Source organism: Paroedura picta, chromosome 2 (genome assembly GCF_049243985.1).
Source record: "Paroedura picta isolate Pp20150507F chromosome 2, Ppicta_v3.0, whole genome shotgun sequence".
NCBI classification, from domain to species: domain Eukaryota; kingdom Metazoa; phylum Chordata; class Lepidosauria; order Squamata; family Gekkonidae; genus Paroedura; species Paroedura picta.
Window position 1 is genome coordinate 28,812,311 of NC_135370.1, and position 15,974 is coordinate 28,828,284.

General features: G+C 42.6%; 1 protein-coding gene across 5 annotated transcripts in view; it reads left to right on the forward strand.

Annotated features, from left to right (window-relative positions):
* Positions 1–15,588, forward strand: part of NCKAP1 (NCK associated protein 1) — a 71,834-nt gene extending 56,246 nt beyond the window's left edge. For all 5 annotated transcript variants that reach the window (XM_077319526.1, XM_077319527.1, XM_077319529.1 and 2 more), the window contains 13 exons: positions 1,215–1,354; positions 2,309–2,440; positions 5,070–5,288; positions 6,108–6,238; positions 7,246–7,343; positions 8,510–8,603; positions 9,578–9,660; positions 10,355–10,435; positions 10,652–10,745; positions 11,106–11,222; positions 12,507–12,616; positions 13,005–13,094; positions 14,620–15,588. In XM_077319526.1, the coding sequence (XP_077175641.1) occupies positions 1,215–1,354; positions 2,309–2,440; positions 5,070–5,288; positions 6,108–6,238; positions 7,246–7,343; positions 8,510–8,603; positions 9,578–9,660; positions 10,355–10,435; positions 10,652–10,745; positions 11,106–11,222; positions 12,507–12,616; positions 13,005–13,094; positions 14,620–14,736 (1,506 nt within the window). In that variant the 3' untranslated portion in view covers positions 14,737–15,588. The remainder of the gene's footprint in view (positions 1–1,214; positions 1,355–2,308; positions 2,441–5,069; positions 5,289–6,107; positions 6,239–7,245; positions 7,344–8,509; positions 8,604–9,577; positions 9,661–10,354; positions 10,436–10,651; positions 10,746–11,105; positions 11,223–12,506; positions 12,617–13,004; positions 13,095–14,619) is intronic.
* The last annotated feature ends 386 nt before the right edge of the window (positions 15,589–15,974 follow it).

Below are 15,974 nucleotides of genomic sequence, written 5' to 3' on the forward strand. Positions count from 1 at the left end.
ACGAATGGAGTTCTTGTTGGTTGATTGATTTAATTTGCTCTACTTATATGTTGCCACTTCCAGCACCAGCTGGCTCACAATGGCTCACAATAATATAAAATACAATCAAATATTAGTTAACAGTCTTAAAAACCCTTTCCCCTGATTGTCTAATAAAGTTTTGTTAGCCATTTCTTTCATCAGATATTTTCTGTTCTTCACTTTGATTTTACCAGTAAGCGCTCCTGGAGCTCTTTTAGATCTCCATTAACAGCAGGTCCACTTTGTTAATGAAACTGTTTTGCAAGCGCATAAAATATTGGAAAGGGAGGATTCTAAATTGAAAGTGAGGGTTCCTGCACGAAATGTGATTTCTGCAGTGGTGGTTAGTTTAAATGAACTGTAATTGCTTTGCTACCGAACAGAGATTCAGGTGGGTCGCCATGTTGGTCTGAAGCAGGAGGACAAAGATTGAGTCCAGTGGCACCTCTAAGACCAAGGTGCGCATGCACAGCTTTTGTGTGCATGCACCCTTTCTCAGATACAATCAGACAAATTTTCCTCAACCATTACATATAGGTAGAGAGAGGGTGGGTGTTAATTTCCAGGAAGGGCTAGTTGCATGCATAAGAAACTTAGATACGATTAAAGCAGTTAAGAATAGTGATCCTTTTAAGACTGATCCATTGAAATGGAAGTATCTGAAGAAGTTTATGACGAAAGCATATACTTAGAATTAGGGGCCAAGCCCATTGCATTCAAGAATACAACGGGTGCTAGATTAGGGGGGTGGAGTGGAAGAATTCTGCAGATGGCCTCCCCCTCTCCCCAGGACCTGGAAAGGCTGCAGGCAGCTGTTAGGGAACTGACTGGCAGGGGCAGCTCTCATGCAGCAGGGATCAGCAGCCTCCGAGCCTCAGAGGGAAGTGGAAGGAGGAGGGGGGTGGTCAGGGGTGGGGGACAGAAGGCGATTGGCTGGCCACTGGACAGACAGGCAAGCCAGTTGGAGGAGGAGGCACTCAGGGGCGGGAAAGCTGCCCTGTGTGGCACTTAAGCCATAAGACATGCTCCTCCTCCAAGGCCTTGCCAGAAATATATAGTGGAACAGATAAAACTTTTGTTGGTCTTAAAGGTGCCACTGAATTCAAACTTCATTCTCCTGCGCCAGACCAACACGGCTGCCCACCTGAATTTGTTTTGCTATTGACTGTTTATTTTTTCCCCCTTCTCTTAAGTTACTGCCAAAGCATTGTGCCAAAACTATCAGTCAAGCGGTCAACAAAAAGTCCAAAAAGCAGACGGGTAAGAAAGGAGAACCAGAAAGGGAAAAACCAGGCGTGGAAAGCATGAGAAAAAACAGGCTGGTGGTGACCAAGTAAGCTGTGTTTCTTATCAGCAGTCCTTTACTCTGCATGTCCTAATCTCTCACTTTTACGTACAGTTTTTGAATTTCACTTACACTGTTAACATAGCCCTCTTTGTGCGTGGACTGAATTCACCGGGAGGCAGAATGTGCACAGATGTGCTGGCCCTGCCCCCTGCCTCCATGTGATCACTGATTCAGGAGCATCGTGCCTCAGTGCAGACGAAGTGTCTGCACTTAAATTCCCTCCCCATGATCAGCAGCACTCAGAAAACATTCTCCCTGACTGTGGGAAGGGAGTATGTGCATAGACACTGCCACACCTAGCATGCTCGTGTCTAGTCTCCTCTGTGCATTCAGTCAGTGCTTGGAGAGACAGTACATTCTCTGTAAACTGCCCTGAGCCACAAGAGAGGGCAGTATATAGATCTAAATAAATAAATCTAGGACTACAAAACAGGTATTCTGACTTCTTAAGTTGATGGTGTAAAATGTAGCCCTTAGAATCATTTGTGTGTAAGTGCTTCTATGGGAATGTATGCACTAATCTTCTGTTCTGTGTAACCAGCCAATCTTCTTGTGACATTTCTCAGCTCCCATTCCACATGTTAAAAAGCTGTTGAAGGAAAAATAGCAAAACTTATAACCATAATTTAACAGATTATTTAAAAAATACTTAAGATTGGAGAAGGGCAGGAAGGCAGCAGCACAGTATAGCCCAATCCTGTCAGGTCTCGTAAGGGAGGCAGGCTCAGTACTTGGATGGGAGGCTCCCAAAGACGGCTCTGCAAAGGAAGGCAACGGCAGGCCACCTCTGCTTCTCACTTGCCTTGAAAAGCCCCTCGCTGCAGGCACTGTGTGTTGGATGCAACTTGCTAGCCTGTTGGTAGGAATGGGGGAGGGGGAATAAAGGGAGAATAGGTCTGCAACTGTTCTGACATTACCTTGTTTTTGTTTCTTTGCAAGTCTGGACAAATTGCACACTGCACTTTCCGAGCTTTGCTTCTCAATCAATTACGTTCCGAACATGATTGTATGGGAGCACACTTTCACCCCACGAGAATACTTAACGTCTCACCTGGAAATCCGCTTTACCAAGTAAGATCGATTGTGAACGTAAATCTTTACTTAACCAAAAGACGCACGTGCTCTCCCTCTCCCTCTCCCTCTCCCTCTCCGTCTCCCTCTCCCTCTCCCTCTCCCTCTCCCTCTCCCTCTCCCTCTCCCTCTCCCTCTCTGCTTTAATGAAATGCTCATTTAGGTGTTCTGTAAACAAATAGAAACTTTGGATTATAAAATAAGCCTTGCGAGTCGGCTAACACATATCAACTCCTTTGAGCAAGCTGAGAATGATTATTTCGTATCACCAGGGTTTTGGCAATGTCTCAAATGTAGAGTGTGTATAAAATGTATGTAGTGCTCTAAAAGGGTGGTGGGGCAGGCACCCCATTCAGCCGCAGTGTTTATAGGATTTTACATAGCTGGTCCAGGTCTCAAGCTGTGGGATCTCAGTGCTTTTCCTCTCCTGCTTTAATCCATCCTTAACGTGTTCTGGATTATTTTCTGCTATCAGCCACAAGTTAAGAGGTAGGGGTCTAGTATCCTGCAATGCCAACGCTGTATTTCTGTCTCTTTAGAACAGGCTTTCTCAGCCGGGGTTTCTTGAAGAGTTTCCTGAATGCGTGAGAGTTAATTAATTTTTAAGATAGTTTAAAAATGTGCCAATTACCGATTGGGTAATATGACCATACATGGTCATGCTGCCTTGCCCTCCATACCAAAATGGCCAATGATGAGCCTGGAGGGGGAGGGGAGGGGCCCCGGGTGGGCGCGTACATAGGTATGCTTCCCCACTACCTTCTGCACGATTGTTCCACTTCTGGGGTTTCTCAAAACCTGAAGAATGTTTCAAGAGTTTCTGAACCATAAAAAAAGTTGAGAAAGCCTGTTTTAGAGACTCTTCTTTAGAATGCAAAGTTGCTGCTTAGGATAGCACTGTGAGTGTGCCAAAATTCCTGTGAACATTTTTCAGCGGCTTCATTTCTTATATATGTATACAATCCTGTATATTTCCTTTAATTTTTTACAAGTATTGTTCCAATAAAAATCATTCCCACATAAAACTTTGAATTTGTTTGAATATAACACTTAAACCTCACGATTTTTTTTTTCCTGATCAAACATTTTCATTTTCAAGTATTCGTTGATATGAGATATGTTTTCTAAACATAAGTCAAAACAAACATGGCAAATCAGATTGTATTATCTTGGACAACTTTCCACTTTTGATTTTCCTCAGGAAACCCACCTCTCTATTGTTGTTGTTGTTTTTTTTCCTTCTGGTCAACACCATTAACACATGGCATCCTGCTACACTCGCAGACTGGAACTGAGGAACAAAAGTTTCTCCTGAAATCATTTGACTTTCTGTATAGTTGTGGTTTGCCCTCTGAGCCTTTGCAGAGTACAAATTCTAATTTTCACTTCCAGTGTTGTAAACCTCCGCCCGGATCGTTTAGATATAAGTGGCATTCTTCACAGACAATTCACTTGCAAAAACACTAATCCTCCAGTCTCCCTGTCCGGGCTGGTTCTTCTTTCTTCTTCTATTGATGCTGCTTTTGCCATGCCCACAACAAAGACTCGGTTGTGACAGTGTATTTACATTGGGGCCACTACATCAAAGTTATTTTCCACTCAGAGAACATCAGACCTCGCATTGTGTCATGTCGAGAAGACTTAGTGGGTTTCTTCCTTGTGTCCAGACATTACACATTGCTTGTGTGTAGATGGTGAAGGTTACCATAGGACCATTGTCTCTTCCCTAGTCCCTTTCCTGTCCTGCTTAATGTCTTAAAGCGCTCTCAGAAACTGCAGTTCTTCTGCATGCATTTCTCACACCATGCTTTTGGCTACGTTCAGGAGTGAAGGAAAAGCCGTACAGCCAGAATTCAGATCACTGTTGTTTTTAAAATGCCCTGCAGAAGATACTCGGAGCTGAATTGGCTCAGATTTTAACTCTGATGTATTTTTTAACGGTGAGCCTTTCTTTTGCACTAGGAGGAAATGGCAAGCAACGGTAGGTCTGGTGTTATTTTTGAGAGCTATCATGGTGTGGTGGTTAAGAGTGCCAAGCTAGTATTTGGGAGAGATGGGTTTGATTCCCCACTCGTGCCATGGAAGCTTGCTGGGTGACCCTGGGCCAGACACCCTCTCTCAACCTAACCTACCTCGCAGGCTTGTTGTGAAGATAAAATGGAGGAGAGGAGCGAGAATGATGTATGGCACCTAAGGTCCCCATTGGGGAGAAGGGCGGGGATAGAAAAGGTTTAAATAAATGTGTTGGATTTCTCTCTGGACACTTTCTGCACTGAGGACAGTAGACAAAGTTGCTCATCTTCTCATCCGGTTTCCAGGTTTAAGACTCAGCTGCAGTTCCCCAGCACCAATTCCCGATGTGGATAATGCCAGAAAAATTCAAGAAGAGTGTGCGTTGAGACACAACCTCGTGCATACTCGGCCCAAATGATTAGTTACACCAGATGGTCTGATGTTTTGACAGCCTCCAGAGTAGGAATGTAGTACGTGAGCCATGTGCTTAAACCCAGGCTTCGGTTGGTGCCCACGCTTTCCTCTTCCTCTTAATTCGCCCTGGGCATCAGCCAGTAAATAATGATTTTTTTCCACGTTGCCGAGTGCCAATAACTTACTCCCTTGCCTTTCAAAGGTCGATTGTCGGGATGACTATGTATAATCAAGCAACGCAAGAAATCGCAAAGCCCTCCGAGCTGTTAACGAGCGTCAGAGCTTACATGACAGTGCTCCAGTCGATAGAAAATTATGTACAGATTGACATCACGAGAGTGTTTAATAACGTTCTTCTCCAGCAAACTCAGCATTTAGATAGTCACGGGGAGCCGACGATCACCAGCCTGTACACAAATTGGTAAGGATTCCAGTTTGCGTTTGCGGTCTGCCTCTCTCGTTTATATCCCATTTTTGGTGAGGCGCAAGCTTCCGCATGCTGTCGTCTGAAAGAGACGTGCCCCAAGTAGAACAAAGCGTGATCAGTCGCAGTCTGGGGAAGGAACCGTGCTCCCTCCTCCTATGAAAATTGAAATTAGTCGTTTTGATTAGAAAAACCGAACCGCGTACCACGTCGGCATTGGATATCATCAAGTACGGTATTTTGTGTAGCAAAGAAAAAAAAATCCCCACAGATTTGTTTAAATGGAAATTGGAAGCTTTTCAAGGAAGTGCTGCAGAATTTGTGTAATGCTCAAGTGGGTTATAGTTATGTGAAGTTGCCTGAAGAGCAAAACTGAGTGACAGTGCAGTCTTCATCTAAACTAATATGCTGTAGTCCATAACAAATATTATTTTGCTTTTGTTGATACATTATTAACTTAGCAGTAAATCTTTGTTAATATCAAATATTGTTAAGATTTGGATGAGAAGGAGAGAGGGAGAACAATGTTAAGAATTTGATTAGGAGGGAAAGGGGGAAAACTTGGATGGTTATCAATCTCTTTTTATTATGTTTCATGAGATGATATATAACAGGGGTAGTCAACATGTGGTCTTCCAGATGTCATGGACTACAATTCCCATGAGCCCTTGCCAGCAAATCTGGAGGACCACAGGTTGACTACCCCTGATATATAACATATACTAGTTCTTAATCTTTTTTATCTTTGCTTTCTCTTTGTCTATTTTTCTTTTAAAAACCCTATTAATTAAAAAAAAGAATTTTGGTTTTGTTCAGGTATCTGGAAACCTTGCTAAGGCAAGTCAGTAATGGTCATATAGCCTATTTTCCAGCCATGAAGGCATTTGTGAACTTGCCGACAGAAAATGAATTAACGTTCAATGCAGAAGAATATTCAGACATATCAGGTAAATTTCCTTAGATTGAACCTTAACGTAAAATAGGGGGCAGATATTCTTTTTCCTGTGAAGTAGTTTCATGAGGGAAAGTCTGTCACTTTTATAGAACTGCTCCACTTTGTCCCCATGTTCTGAACATCATTGGTTTGGTTGGGTTTCGCTTTTGGTAGTTGCCAAAGTAGTATGTCAGCTAGGCATAAATTCTAAATCCTTCAGCCTTTCCCTTGTGTATTCTGAATGTGCATCTGATGAAGAATTATGCCAGTTCCTTTCCCTTTTAAGGCAGTGGTCCCCAACCTTTTTCAGGCTGGGGAATGGGGGGGGGAGGCCCGGGGACGGGGGGAGAGGGAGGCGTGGGTGCTGCGCCTGTGTGTATGCGCCCGCACCTCGCCCCCTCTGCAGCTTGGCTAGGCTTGAGCGCCACGCTGCGGGGGAGGGAAGGAGGTGCACCAGCACCTCCCTCCCCCCTGCTGTGGCCTTGTACCGAGGGCTCCACGGCCCGTATCGAGCCACAGCCCGGGGGTTGGGTAACACGGTTTTAAGGGATTTAAAGATGGTGGTGGAGAGGAGAGGAATGTATGTGTGTTCTTTCCTGGCATGAAATTATGGAAAGATAGTATTTCTGTTGGGCGTAGAGGCAGTTATTGATGGTAAGCGGGTTTGTGGGCCTCTGGGATTTGTAACTAAACTTATTCAGGGCAATGAATCGCCCTGAAAACTGCCCTGAGCAGTTTATAGTGTAGGTATTGTTGTTATCCATCTTGAGATGATACAAAATGGAAACTTGTACATGTGACTAAAATGGCTGTAGTAGGATGAAATAGCCATATGGACTATGCATCTAAAGATCAGAGTCCAGTGGCACCTTTAAGACCAACAAAGAATTATTCTTAAAGATGCTACTGGACTCTGATTTTATTGTGGTAATTCAGACCAACACGGCTGCCCATTTGAATCTATGCATCTTAAGCTTAAGGCAGTGTATCAGAATCAATACCAATGTGTTTTTTCCTCAGAAATGAGGGCCCTGTCAGAACTCCTTGGTCCATATGGGATGAAGTTCTTGAGCGAAAGCCTTATGTGGCACATTTCATCACAGGTTGCTGAACTCAAGGTAACTTTCATTGTGCCTCTGTGGGCGTTGCTTTCGATAAACAGGGTTGTTATTAAAACATGAACGCTGGCATGTTTGATTTCTACATCCATGAAGTGTGGTGTAGCGTCCCTTCCTCCCTTAAGGTCTTTAGCAGCGGCTTGTCTTTTGACTTTTAAAGATCAGGTTATTCTGGCTGCGAATGTACATATTCTTCCCAGTTCCTTGTCCTTTTATTCCGAGAACTGTTGTCCTGATATGAAAAATTACAACTATGAAATTAAATATCCCAGGGCACAAATAATATTGTTAGGTAACTTTAATGCTCACATTGGGAATGTCGGCTTTAGGGGGAAATACCTATGGTGAAGATCTTTACAATGTCAGGAATACAGAAAACCCCTTGGTTCACAAACATGGGATTCTATTCAACCAATGGATTGAGAAGCTTAGCTTTGTAATTGTAAATGGTAATTCTGAGGGAGATAAACATATGGAATTCACTTCTTATAGCCAGAAGGGTGCAAGCGTGATCAACTATATACTAGTATGGCCATCCCTTTTTGATAATATATTACACCTTGAATATTGCTTTCACAATGGGAAAGGAGGAGTTACAGGAAGCTGGGGGTTTAGGTTTCATAATAAGGGGAAGATAATATCTGTGAAACTTGGCTGTAGGTAAGATCAAATGCTCGGAAGCACTGCATTGAGTGCCTGAGCTCTCCGTTGTTTATCTAAGTCTGGAAAATAAATGCCTGGGTATGACACCATGCTTACTGGAGTGGGGGCTCCAGTACTGGGGAAGGATGAACTGGCCCAGTGAGCAACAGATGACTGCATCTAGTATGAACTCTGCCCCCCCCATGCAGTTTTTATTGATGCATGTACAAAGCAAGCTGCCATATTCAGTCTACTACATCTAAAGCAGCCCAGTTCAGTCTTTATGGGGCTGTTTAAGCACTAAGTGGCATGTGGCAGACGTAAAACATGTTATTACTGCACTGCAAGGCTTTCTTTTTGGTGTGCAGTTAGGCCTTACCCAAGTGTAACCCCATAGGTCAGGTAGTGGGAACATCTGGATTTCATGAGCTTTGCATCCTGCTTGCCCTACCGAAATGTCCTAAAGCACGCACTTATTGAGAGGCTCAGGTCTTTGCCTGACCCGAGATCTTACCTTGTCTTAGAAACTTGTGGTGGAGAATGTTGAAGTGCTCACGCAAATGAGGACCAGTTTTGATAAACCGGATCAGATGGCGGCGCTCTTCAAAAGATTGTCTTGTAAGTAACCTCCAATCTACTGCCTTTTTGAAAAAAATTGTATTGTGAATGGAACTGGGCAGATGATTTAAAACACTGGACCTTGCTTTCTTGAACCCCTGAAGCAGCCCAAACGATTTTCTTATCTTTCGTATTAATGTATTAATATACACGTGGGCCACACACTAAAGACAAATATTACCTACTTGTTTGATTAAACCCTGCCTTTCTTCCCTTGGGGACCCAGAATGGCTTACATCCTTCTCCATTTTGTCCTCACAGCAATCCTATGGAAACAGGTTAGGCTGCAACTGTGTGACAGGCCTAAGGCCACGCACTCAGCATCCATAGCAGAATGGGGATTGGAACCCAGATCTCCCCGATGTTAGGCTGACACTCTAACCCAGCCTTTCTCAACTTTTTAACCATTTTTTACCATTACCCTGAAACATTCTTCAGGCTTCAAGAAACCCCAGAAGTGGTATCATTGCGTAGAATATGGTTGGGAATCATAGCTTACATGCCCACCTGAGCACCCTCTCCTTTCCAATCTCAAGCCACATTGAGTTTGCAAAGGAATGAAATTAGCCTTTGCTCTCCAAACTGCCACTATATATCCCAAAGTCCCCATAAGAATATGGAATACATTAGGTGTTTTAAGTGTATGTGGTTTTTTTTAACTAGCAAAGGAGTACTATGCTGGATTGTCCAGAAGAATATTTGGTTTCAACAGAAGTCATACAGGAGGAAAGCACCACTGATGAGAGATCAGGTTGATAAGGTCCAACAAGTGTAGCTGGAGATGAAGCTCATTTCCTGTTGTTGAGTTTGGAGTTGTGACTTCATGTTGCTCTTAGAAGCTTCACACATTGGTAGAGGCACCGGTGTTTTCCAATTAGATTTTGCAGCCCTTAAGGTTCATACTAAAAGTATGCATTGTTGGAGTACTGGGATCAGTTCTTATTCCCTGACGCTTGCATTTTTGCACCCTCCAGCTGTTGACAGTGTTTTGAAGAGGATGACCATTATTGGTGTCATTTTGTCTTTCCGGTCACTGGCACAAGAAGCACTTCGAGATGTATGTACTGTGTTAAGTCTTGAATATGTAAACATTTTCGTTACTCTCAGGTTTATGACTCTAAAAATGAAATTTGAGGGCCACCCTTGTTAAACCCTAAAGCCTAAGCACTGTCAATGAAAACATGAGATTGAAACATGTCTTTACTGGCATAATCAAACCCATTGTGCTATCAAAGAATTAACTTTGGAAACTTTAGTTAGTAAGAAACTTTAGTTAGAGAGCCATCTTGGTGTAGTGGTTAGGAGTGCAAACTTTTAATCTGGCGAACCGGGTTTGATTCTCCACTCCTCCACATGCAGCCATCTGGGTGACCTTGGGTTGCCACAGTACTGATAAAGCTGTTCTGACCAAGCAGTAATATCAGGACTCTCTCAGCCTCACCTCCCTCACAGGATGTCTGTTCTGGGGAGAGGAAGGGAAGGCGACTGTAAGCCGCTTTGAGCCTCCTTCTGGTAGAGAAAAGCGGCATATAAGAACCAACTCTTCTTCTTCCAATTATTCACAATGGTGTGTGTCTTCCACCGAGTTGTGATCAGCCTGTATTTTTACACAGCTTATCTACTTTCACATTTGGCAGGTGTAGATGGGATTAGATGGCTGGATTGGAAGTAAATCCATCAACCTAACAATGTACAAGGCCTTTTGTAATGGCAGAAGTGAATTGTTTTGTTGCTTATTCCTTTTGTCTTAGGTCTTATCCTACCACATTCCTTTCCTTGTAAGTTCCATTGAAGATTTCAAGGATCACATTCCAAGAGAGACTGACATGAAGGTAAAAATCTCTTCCTGAGGGTATCAGAATATCACTGACAGAGCCCTTCTCTGTAGCCTGAGATGCCACCAGGAATTTTGATGCTCTTGAACTTCCATATTTTCAGACTTTGATAGCTGTAGATATTGAAAAGATTCTGCAGTTTGCATTCTCTTTCAAATTGCATAGAATTCTGTTGGTAATCGTTTTCCAGTAACCTTTTCTGGTTTTTTATAGGTTGCAATGAATGTATATGAGCTCTCGTCAGCTGCAGGATTGCCCTGTGAGATTGATCCTGCCCTGGTTGTAGCTCTTTCTTCTCAAAAATCAGGTACGGTTATGGATGTAGGCCAGGATGTTTCTGCACTTGGTCACTCGCACCACCAGGCTCATGGTTGTTCTTAAGAATGGAGAACTATTTCTATAAGAACCTTCACTTTGGCCAAAGCTTATCCCAGTTAACATGGAGCCTTCCAGCTTTTTGTGTGTGGTCATCACGAAGGTGGTTCTTTTCAGGGCTACATGGGCATTTCTTGGGTTCTGTACCGCCTTGGTATTTTAGTATGTCATCTATGTTCTGTTCGTGGCATGAAGCTTGACAAATAAGAGTTGATATTTCGGATCAACGGGGAGGGGGTGAACCTGTTCTGGAACCTGTCCTGGCTTTGCTGATATGCCTGTGTCTTCCCAGAAAACATTAGTCCAGAGGAAGAATATAAAATCGCCTGCCTTCTAATGGTCTTTGTGGCCGTCTCCTTACCAACTTTGGCCAGTAATGTGATGTCTCAGTACAGCCCTGCCATTGAAGGTAACACTTGGACAAATCACACTTCTCTTGTGATAGCCTTTGTTTTTTGACAGTGTGTGTATGGGGCGGGGGAGGATGTTTAATGTTGATCTGAGTATCTGTTGGCTTTTGCTTTGCCATAGTAATATTTAAGGGGAATATTTTTTTGACTGACATTCCCCACAATACTTTACAGAGCCGGTGGCCTGTTTATATATAAAAATTGTTTGATAAGAGTATAAGGAATCAACCACTGAAGAAAAATTGTGAAAACGGAGTATATCTAGGAACCATTTAGGTTGGTCCTTAAAAAATTATTGATACATAAAATTTATTGTGCCAATTGCCTTGGAAAGGTTCTTTTTTTCTCTGTATATGTTTTGAACCTTTCTTCCTTTTTCGTATAGTAATATTTTGGCCTTTTTTGTGTGATATGTAATAAGTCAGTTTTTTAATCTCCTAGCGTTTGCTTTGGAAGTGGAAGGTTAGAATCTCTCTCATTTGGTTATACTTTAATTCTAGACCTCCTTACCAAGAATGTGTTCTCTGCTTGCCCATGAAAGAGAGACTAAATTTGACTGGAGGCATTTGTATTTACCATATATTACAAAAATACTAGCAAGCGTGTATCAAAGAACATTCTAGCAGCCACTTGCATTAAAAGCAGCTGTAATTTCCCCATATTTGTATCGGTTAGGGTTGGGTGCTTCGGTGCGCCTCGGCCGTTTCGGTGATCGCAGAAGCCCAAGGCAGCCAGCAGAGGGGAGGGGCGGTGCTGGCGCCAGAACGTCAGCCGGCGCCCTCACGCAGGCACAGAACTCTGTGCCCGAATGCAGGTGCTGGCTGGCGCATTGGCGCTGCCCCTCCCCTCCATGCCGCAGCGCAGGCCGCTTCGGGCTTCCACGATCACCGAAGTGTCAAAGGCGCGCTGAAGCGCCCAACCCTATCCTGGTTTAATGTACAAAAATCCTGTTTCTTAGGTTTTGCGTACCAGCAGTATGCTCTTTTGCCTAGTTGCAATCATATACTTGAAGTTAAAACTTTGAAACTGGTATATTGCGAGAAAACAGGAAACGTGGAGGTTGTTTTCCTTTAAAAAAAAAAAAGATTTTAGAATGAATTATCTTTTAATATTGTCTTTTACAGCATTAAGATATTAAAAGATATTAAAAGTCTTTTCAATCCTCTCTATGAAATTCCATTTGTAAATGTTTCTGACTGCTGTTGAAAGATACCTTCCCTGTAGCCAAAACTCTCAAAGGATAAGTGAAGGTAAAGTAATGACACAAGTGTGGTTTTGTTTAGGCCACTGCAACAATATCCATTGCCTGGCCAAAGCTATCAACCAGATTGCCGCAGCTTTATTTACCATTCACAAGGGAAGCATTGAAGACCGTCTCAAAGAATTCTTGGCTGTAAGTCCAGTTTTGATTTTGGGCCAGTTAATGTTTTGCAGTCTCACTTTTTGTTTTGAAGAGATGACATTCTTCTGCACAGTAGTGATTACATAGCTGATTTGACTAGCACTATAGACTAGTCAGTTCCCGCTTGACTGATGACTTGTAATAAAATTGGTCTGATCCAGGAACTTCCAGCACTTTGTGCAATTGAGGGGTGCCTATTCCCTTTATTCCTGAGCAGAATGCTCTGCATTCAAAATCTCATAGCAATCCTAATGTGAAAATTGTAGCTTGTCCTGTACAAATTGTACTTTATATTGGACATTGCTCATGTCGTGGAATGAAAGCAGTTTTTAAAAGCAGACAACTTAACTTGCCTTTTGTATGCGTCTGATTATTTCAGCTGGCCTCCTCTAGTCTACTGAAAATTGGTCAGGAAACAGACAAAACCACTACACGGAACAGAGAATCCGTTTACTTACTCCTAGACATGGTAAGTTCATGTCCAAATTATTGTTCCTTGCATGTCCAATGTTATTTATTTATTTGTTTATTTCCTGACACTCCTGAGACCGGCTTGTGGCAGGTTACAAATGTCCAATAAAACCCCATTAAAACAGACAACGAATACAATAAAACCCAAACAATATGGCAGTAAAAAGTCCAAAAAATTCCCCTATTCCCCACCTGACCTCCATCTCTGGAGGGATGGAAAGAGGGGTTAGATTATAAGACCGCAAACGGTCGGCAAACGCGCCTGCGCAGACCTGCTGCACATGCATGAAATTGTCATGCATGGCGCAAATGGTCATGCACGGGCCTGCTGCGCATGCGTGTTTGCGCCGGCTGCCACGCTTCCCTCCCCGCCATACACAAAAAAAAGCTTGCGGCCCGGGAAGTTTCTCACTGCGGGGGGGGGGGGGCGGGGAGAGGGAGCCGCGGCCCGGTGGTCAGGGACCACTGCCATAATATGAAATTGAGTTAATTAGGGATCTAGGTGGTACTATTGCAATACTATGGGTACATGCTGCATTTGAGGTGACGTTGTGGGAGAAGGATGAAACAAATAACCCAAAGCAGCAAAGGAAGATAAAGAGTCGACATATTGGCAGATGAAGTGGGAAGTAGAAGAGAACATGCCATCCACCTAGTAAGGAAGGAACTCAAAAGCTGAGCTATAAAACAATATACAATTTTAACAATTATTTATTAAAGTGCACCAATATTAGGTTAAAAACAAAGTAAGAACTATATTTAAAAAGCTATGCAGATCTAACTGCACATGAACAGATCAAACGCGTTTCGACCAGACTGGGTCTTCCTCAGTGGTCGATAATATTAAATAATGCACTCATATCTAAAACCAATATGAAGTATTTATTTTATTTATTTATTTATTAAACTTTTATACCGCCGTTCCCTTAGGCTCACGGCAGTTTACAAGATAAAAATTGCAATAAAACCCATAGTTAAAACCATTAAATCCAATCCACACTATAACTGTGTGGTCAGGGAAATCTGTTAGGTGTAGCCCCAACCAATACTGGTATAGTGGAGCCCCACCTTCTAAAATATGTAATATCTAGGAACACCACTCTCAGCTATTGCCTTCCCCAGTCATTACCGTTTTACTCCCCCAGCAGCAAGCTGGGTACTCATTTTACCGACCTCGGAAGGATGGAAGGCTGAGTCAACCTTGAGCCGGCTGCTGGAATTGAACTCCCAGCCTCATGGGCAGAGCTTCAGACTGCATGTCTTCTGCCTTACCACTCCGTGCCACAAGAGGCTCTCATAAATATAAAAATATAAATATAAATATGCCACTGTGAACTTCTTGTGAACTTCTTGGGCATCCTGTTTACATTGCATGCTGTTGGGGAAAAATGCGATGTCGAGAGTTAATCTTCTTGAGCTCCTCCCTCTTGGGAAATGGATGTAATGTAGTACCAGGAGATGAGCTTGATGCACAACTGCCGAGTTCTTTGCAGGCTTCTGACTGGTTTCTTCTGTTGTGTTAGATTGTGCAGGAGTCTCCGTTCCTGACGATGGACCTTCTGGAGTCTTGCTTTCCTTATGTCTTGCTGCGCAATGCGTACCATGCTGTGTACAAACAAAGTGTCACATCTTCTGCCTGAATATCTACTTAACTGGAGACAATTAAGCACGCATCTATGTTGCCTCAGTTTTACTTGTAAACTGTGGAGCTGTTTTCCTTTATGGCCTGGCAAAGAGTTTTGTGGATTATAAACTTTTTCCCAGTGCGGTTGTATTTCCGAGCAGTGGTTTCTTAATATGGTTGTACTACAAATATAAGCTTGGCTGATTTTTATTTTTAGGTTGCACATTTTGCTGAGATTGATTCCCTTTTTATTTTAGAACCTTGTTTCAAAGAGAAAGAAAAAAGAAACACTATTTCAGCTATGGATTTTTTTTTCATATTTGATTATGCAGAAATCATCATGGCTTGTTTATTTACAAGAAGAACTCTATTTAGTGATTATTTTAGTGTTCCTAGATTTCATCTGTGTGTAAATTATTTCATATAGGGAGATTTACAATCTATGCCTATTGTTCTTATGGGAAACAAAAAAAAAATACCTGGATGTGCATTTCTGTGAATGAGAACATTTCTACTTTCTTTTTGACATTTTCATTCCAATTAATTACTTTTAATGCTAATATCTAATCCTTAAGAAATGTTATAGGACTGCTTCTCTTCCAACAATCTTCTCCGTACAATCTGAAATGGCAACAAGTGGTTTTGTTTGTATAAACGCTACATAGTGGGATTTTTTAAAGACTAACCTCCATGGTGCCCCATCGGCATTAACACTACATTGTTACCCCTGCTGTATAATAAACATTCTGATGCATTGGTATCAACTGTTGATAAAATGTTAGCCCTTTAATCACTTTTTATATGTTTTAAATTTTTGAAATTCAAGTGTACCTTCCATTACGTACAATAAACACTACACTGTATTGGCTTGCTGCTGTGACTTTTAACGCTTTCTGTTTCCTGTTCACAAAGCATTTAATGGTCTAGTGCAGGGGTAGTCAAACTGCGGCCTTCCAGATGTCCATGGACTACAATTCCCAGGAGCCCCATGGACATCTGGAGGACTATAGTTTGACTACTCCTGGTCTAGCATCTGGAGACATGTGCATCAGTGTCGTTTCACTGGTAGTCATTTAATTATTTAATTATTTTGTATGTCGGATATTTTTACTGTTTCTACTGACAGAGGTAGGGATGTCCTCCTCCCACCCCGAGGTGGGGATGCCCTCCTCCCACCCCACCCCAGTTTGAATCTTCTCCCCACAGTTCAGCATTTATTTGCAGTTGTGGATACTACAACGCTCTGTTTTAAAG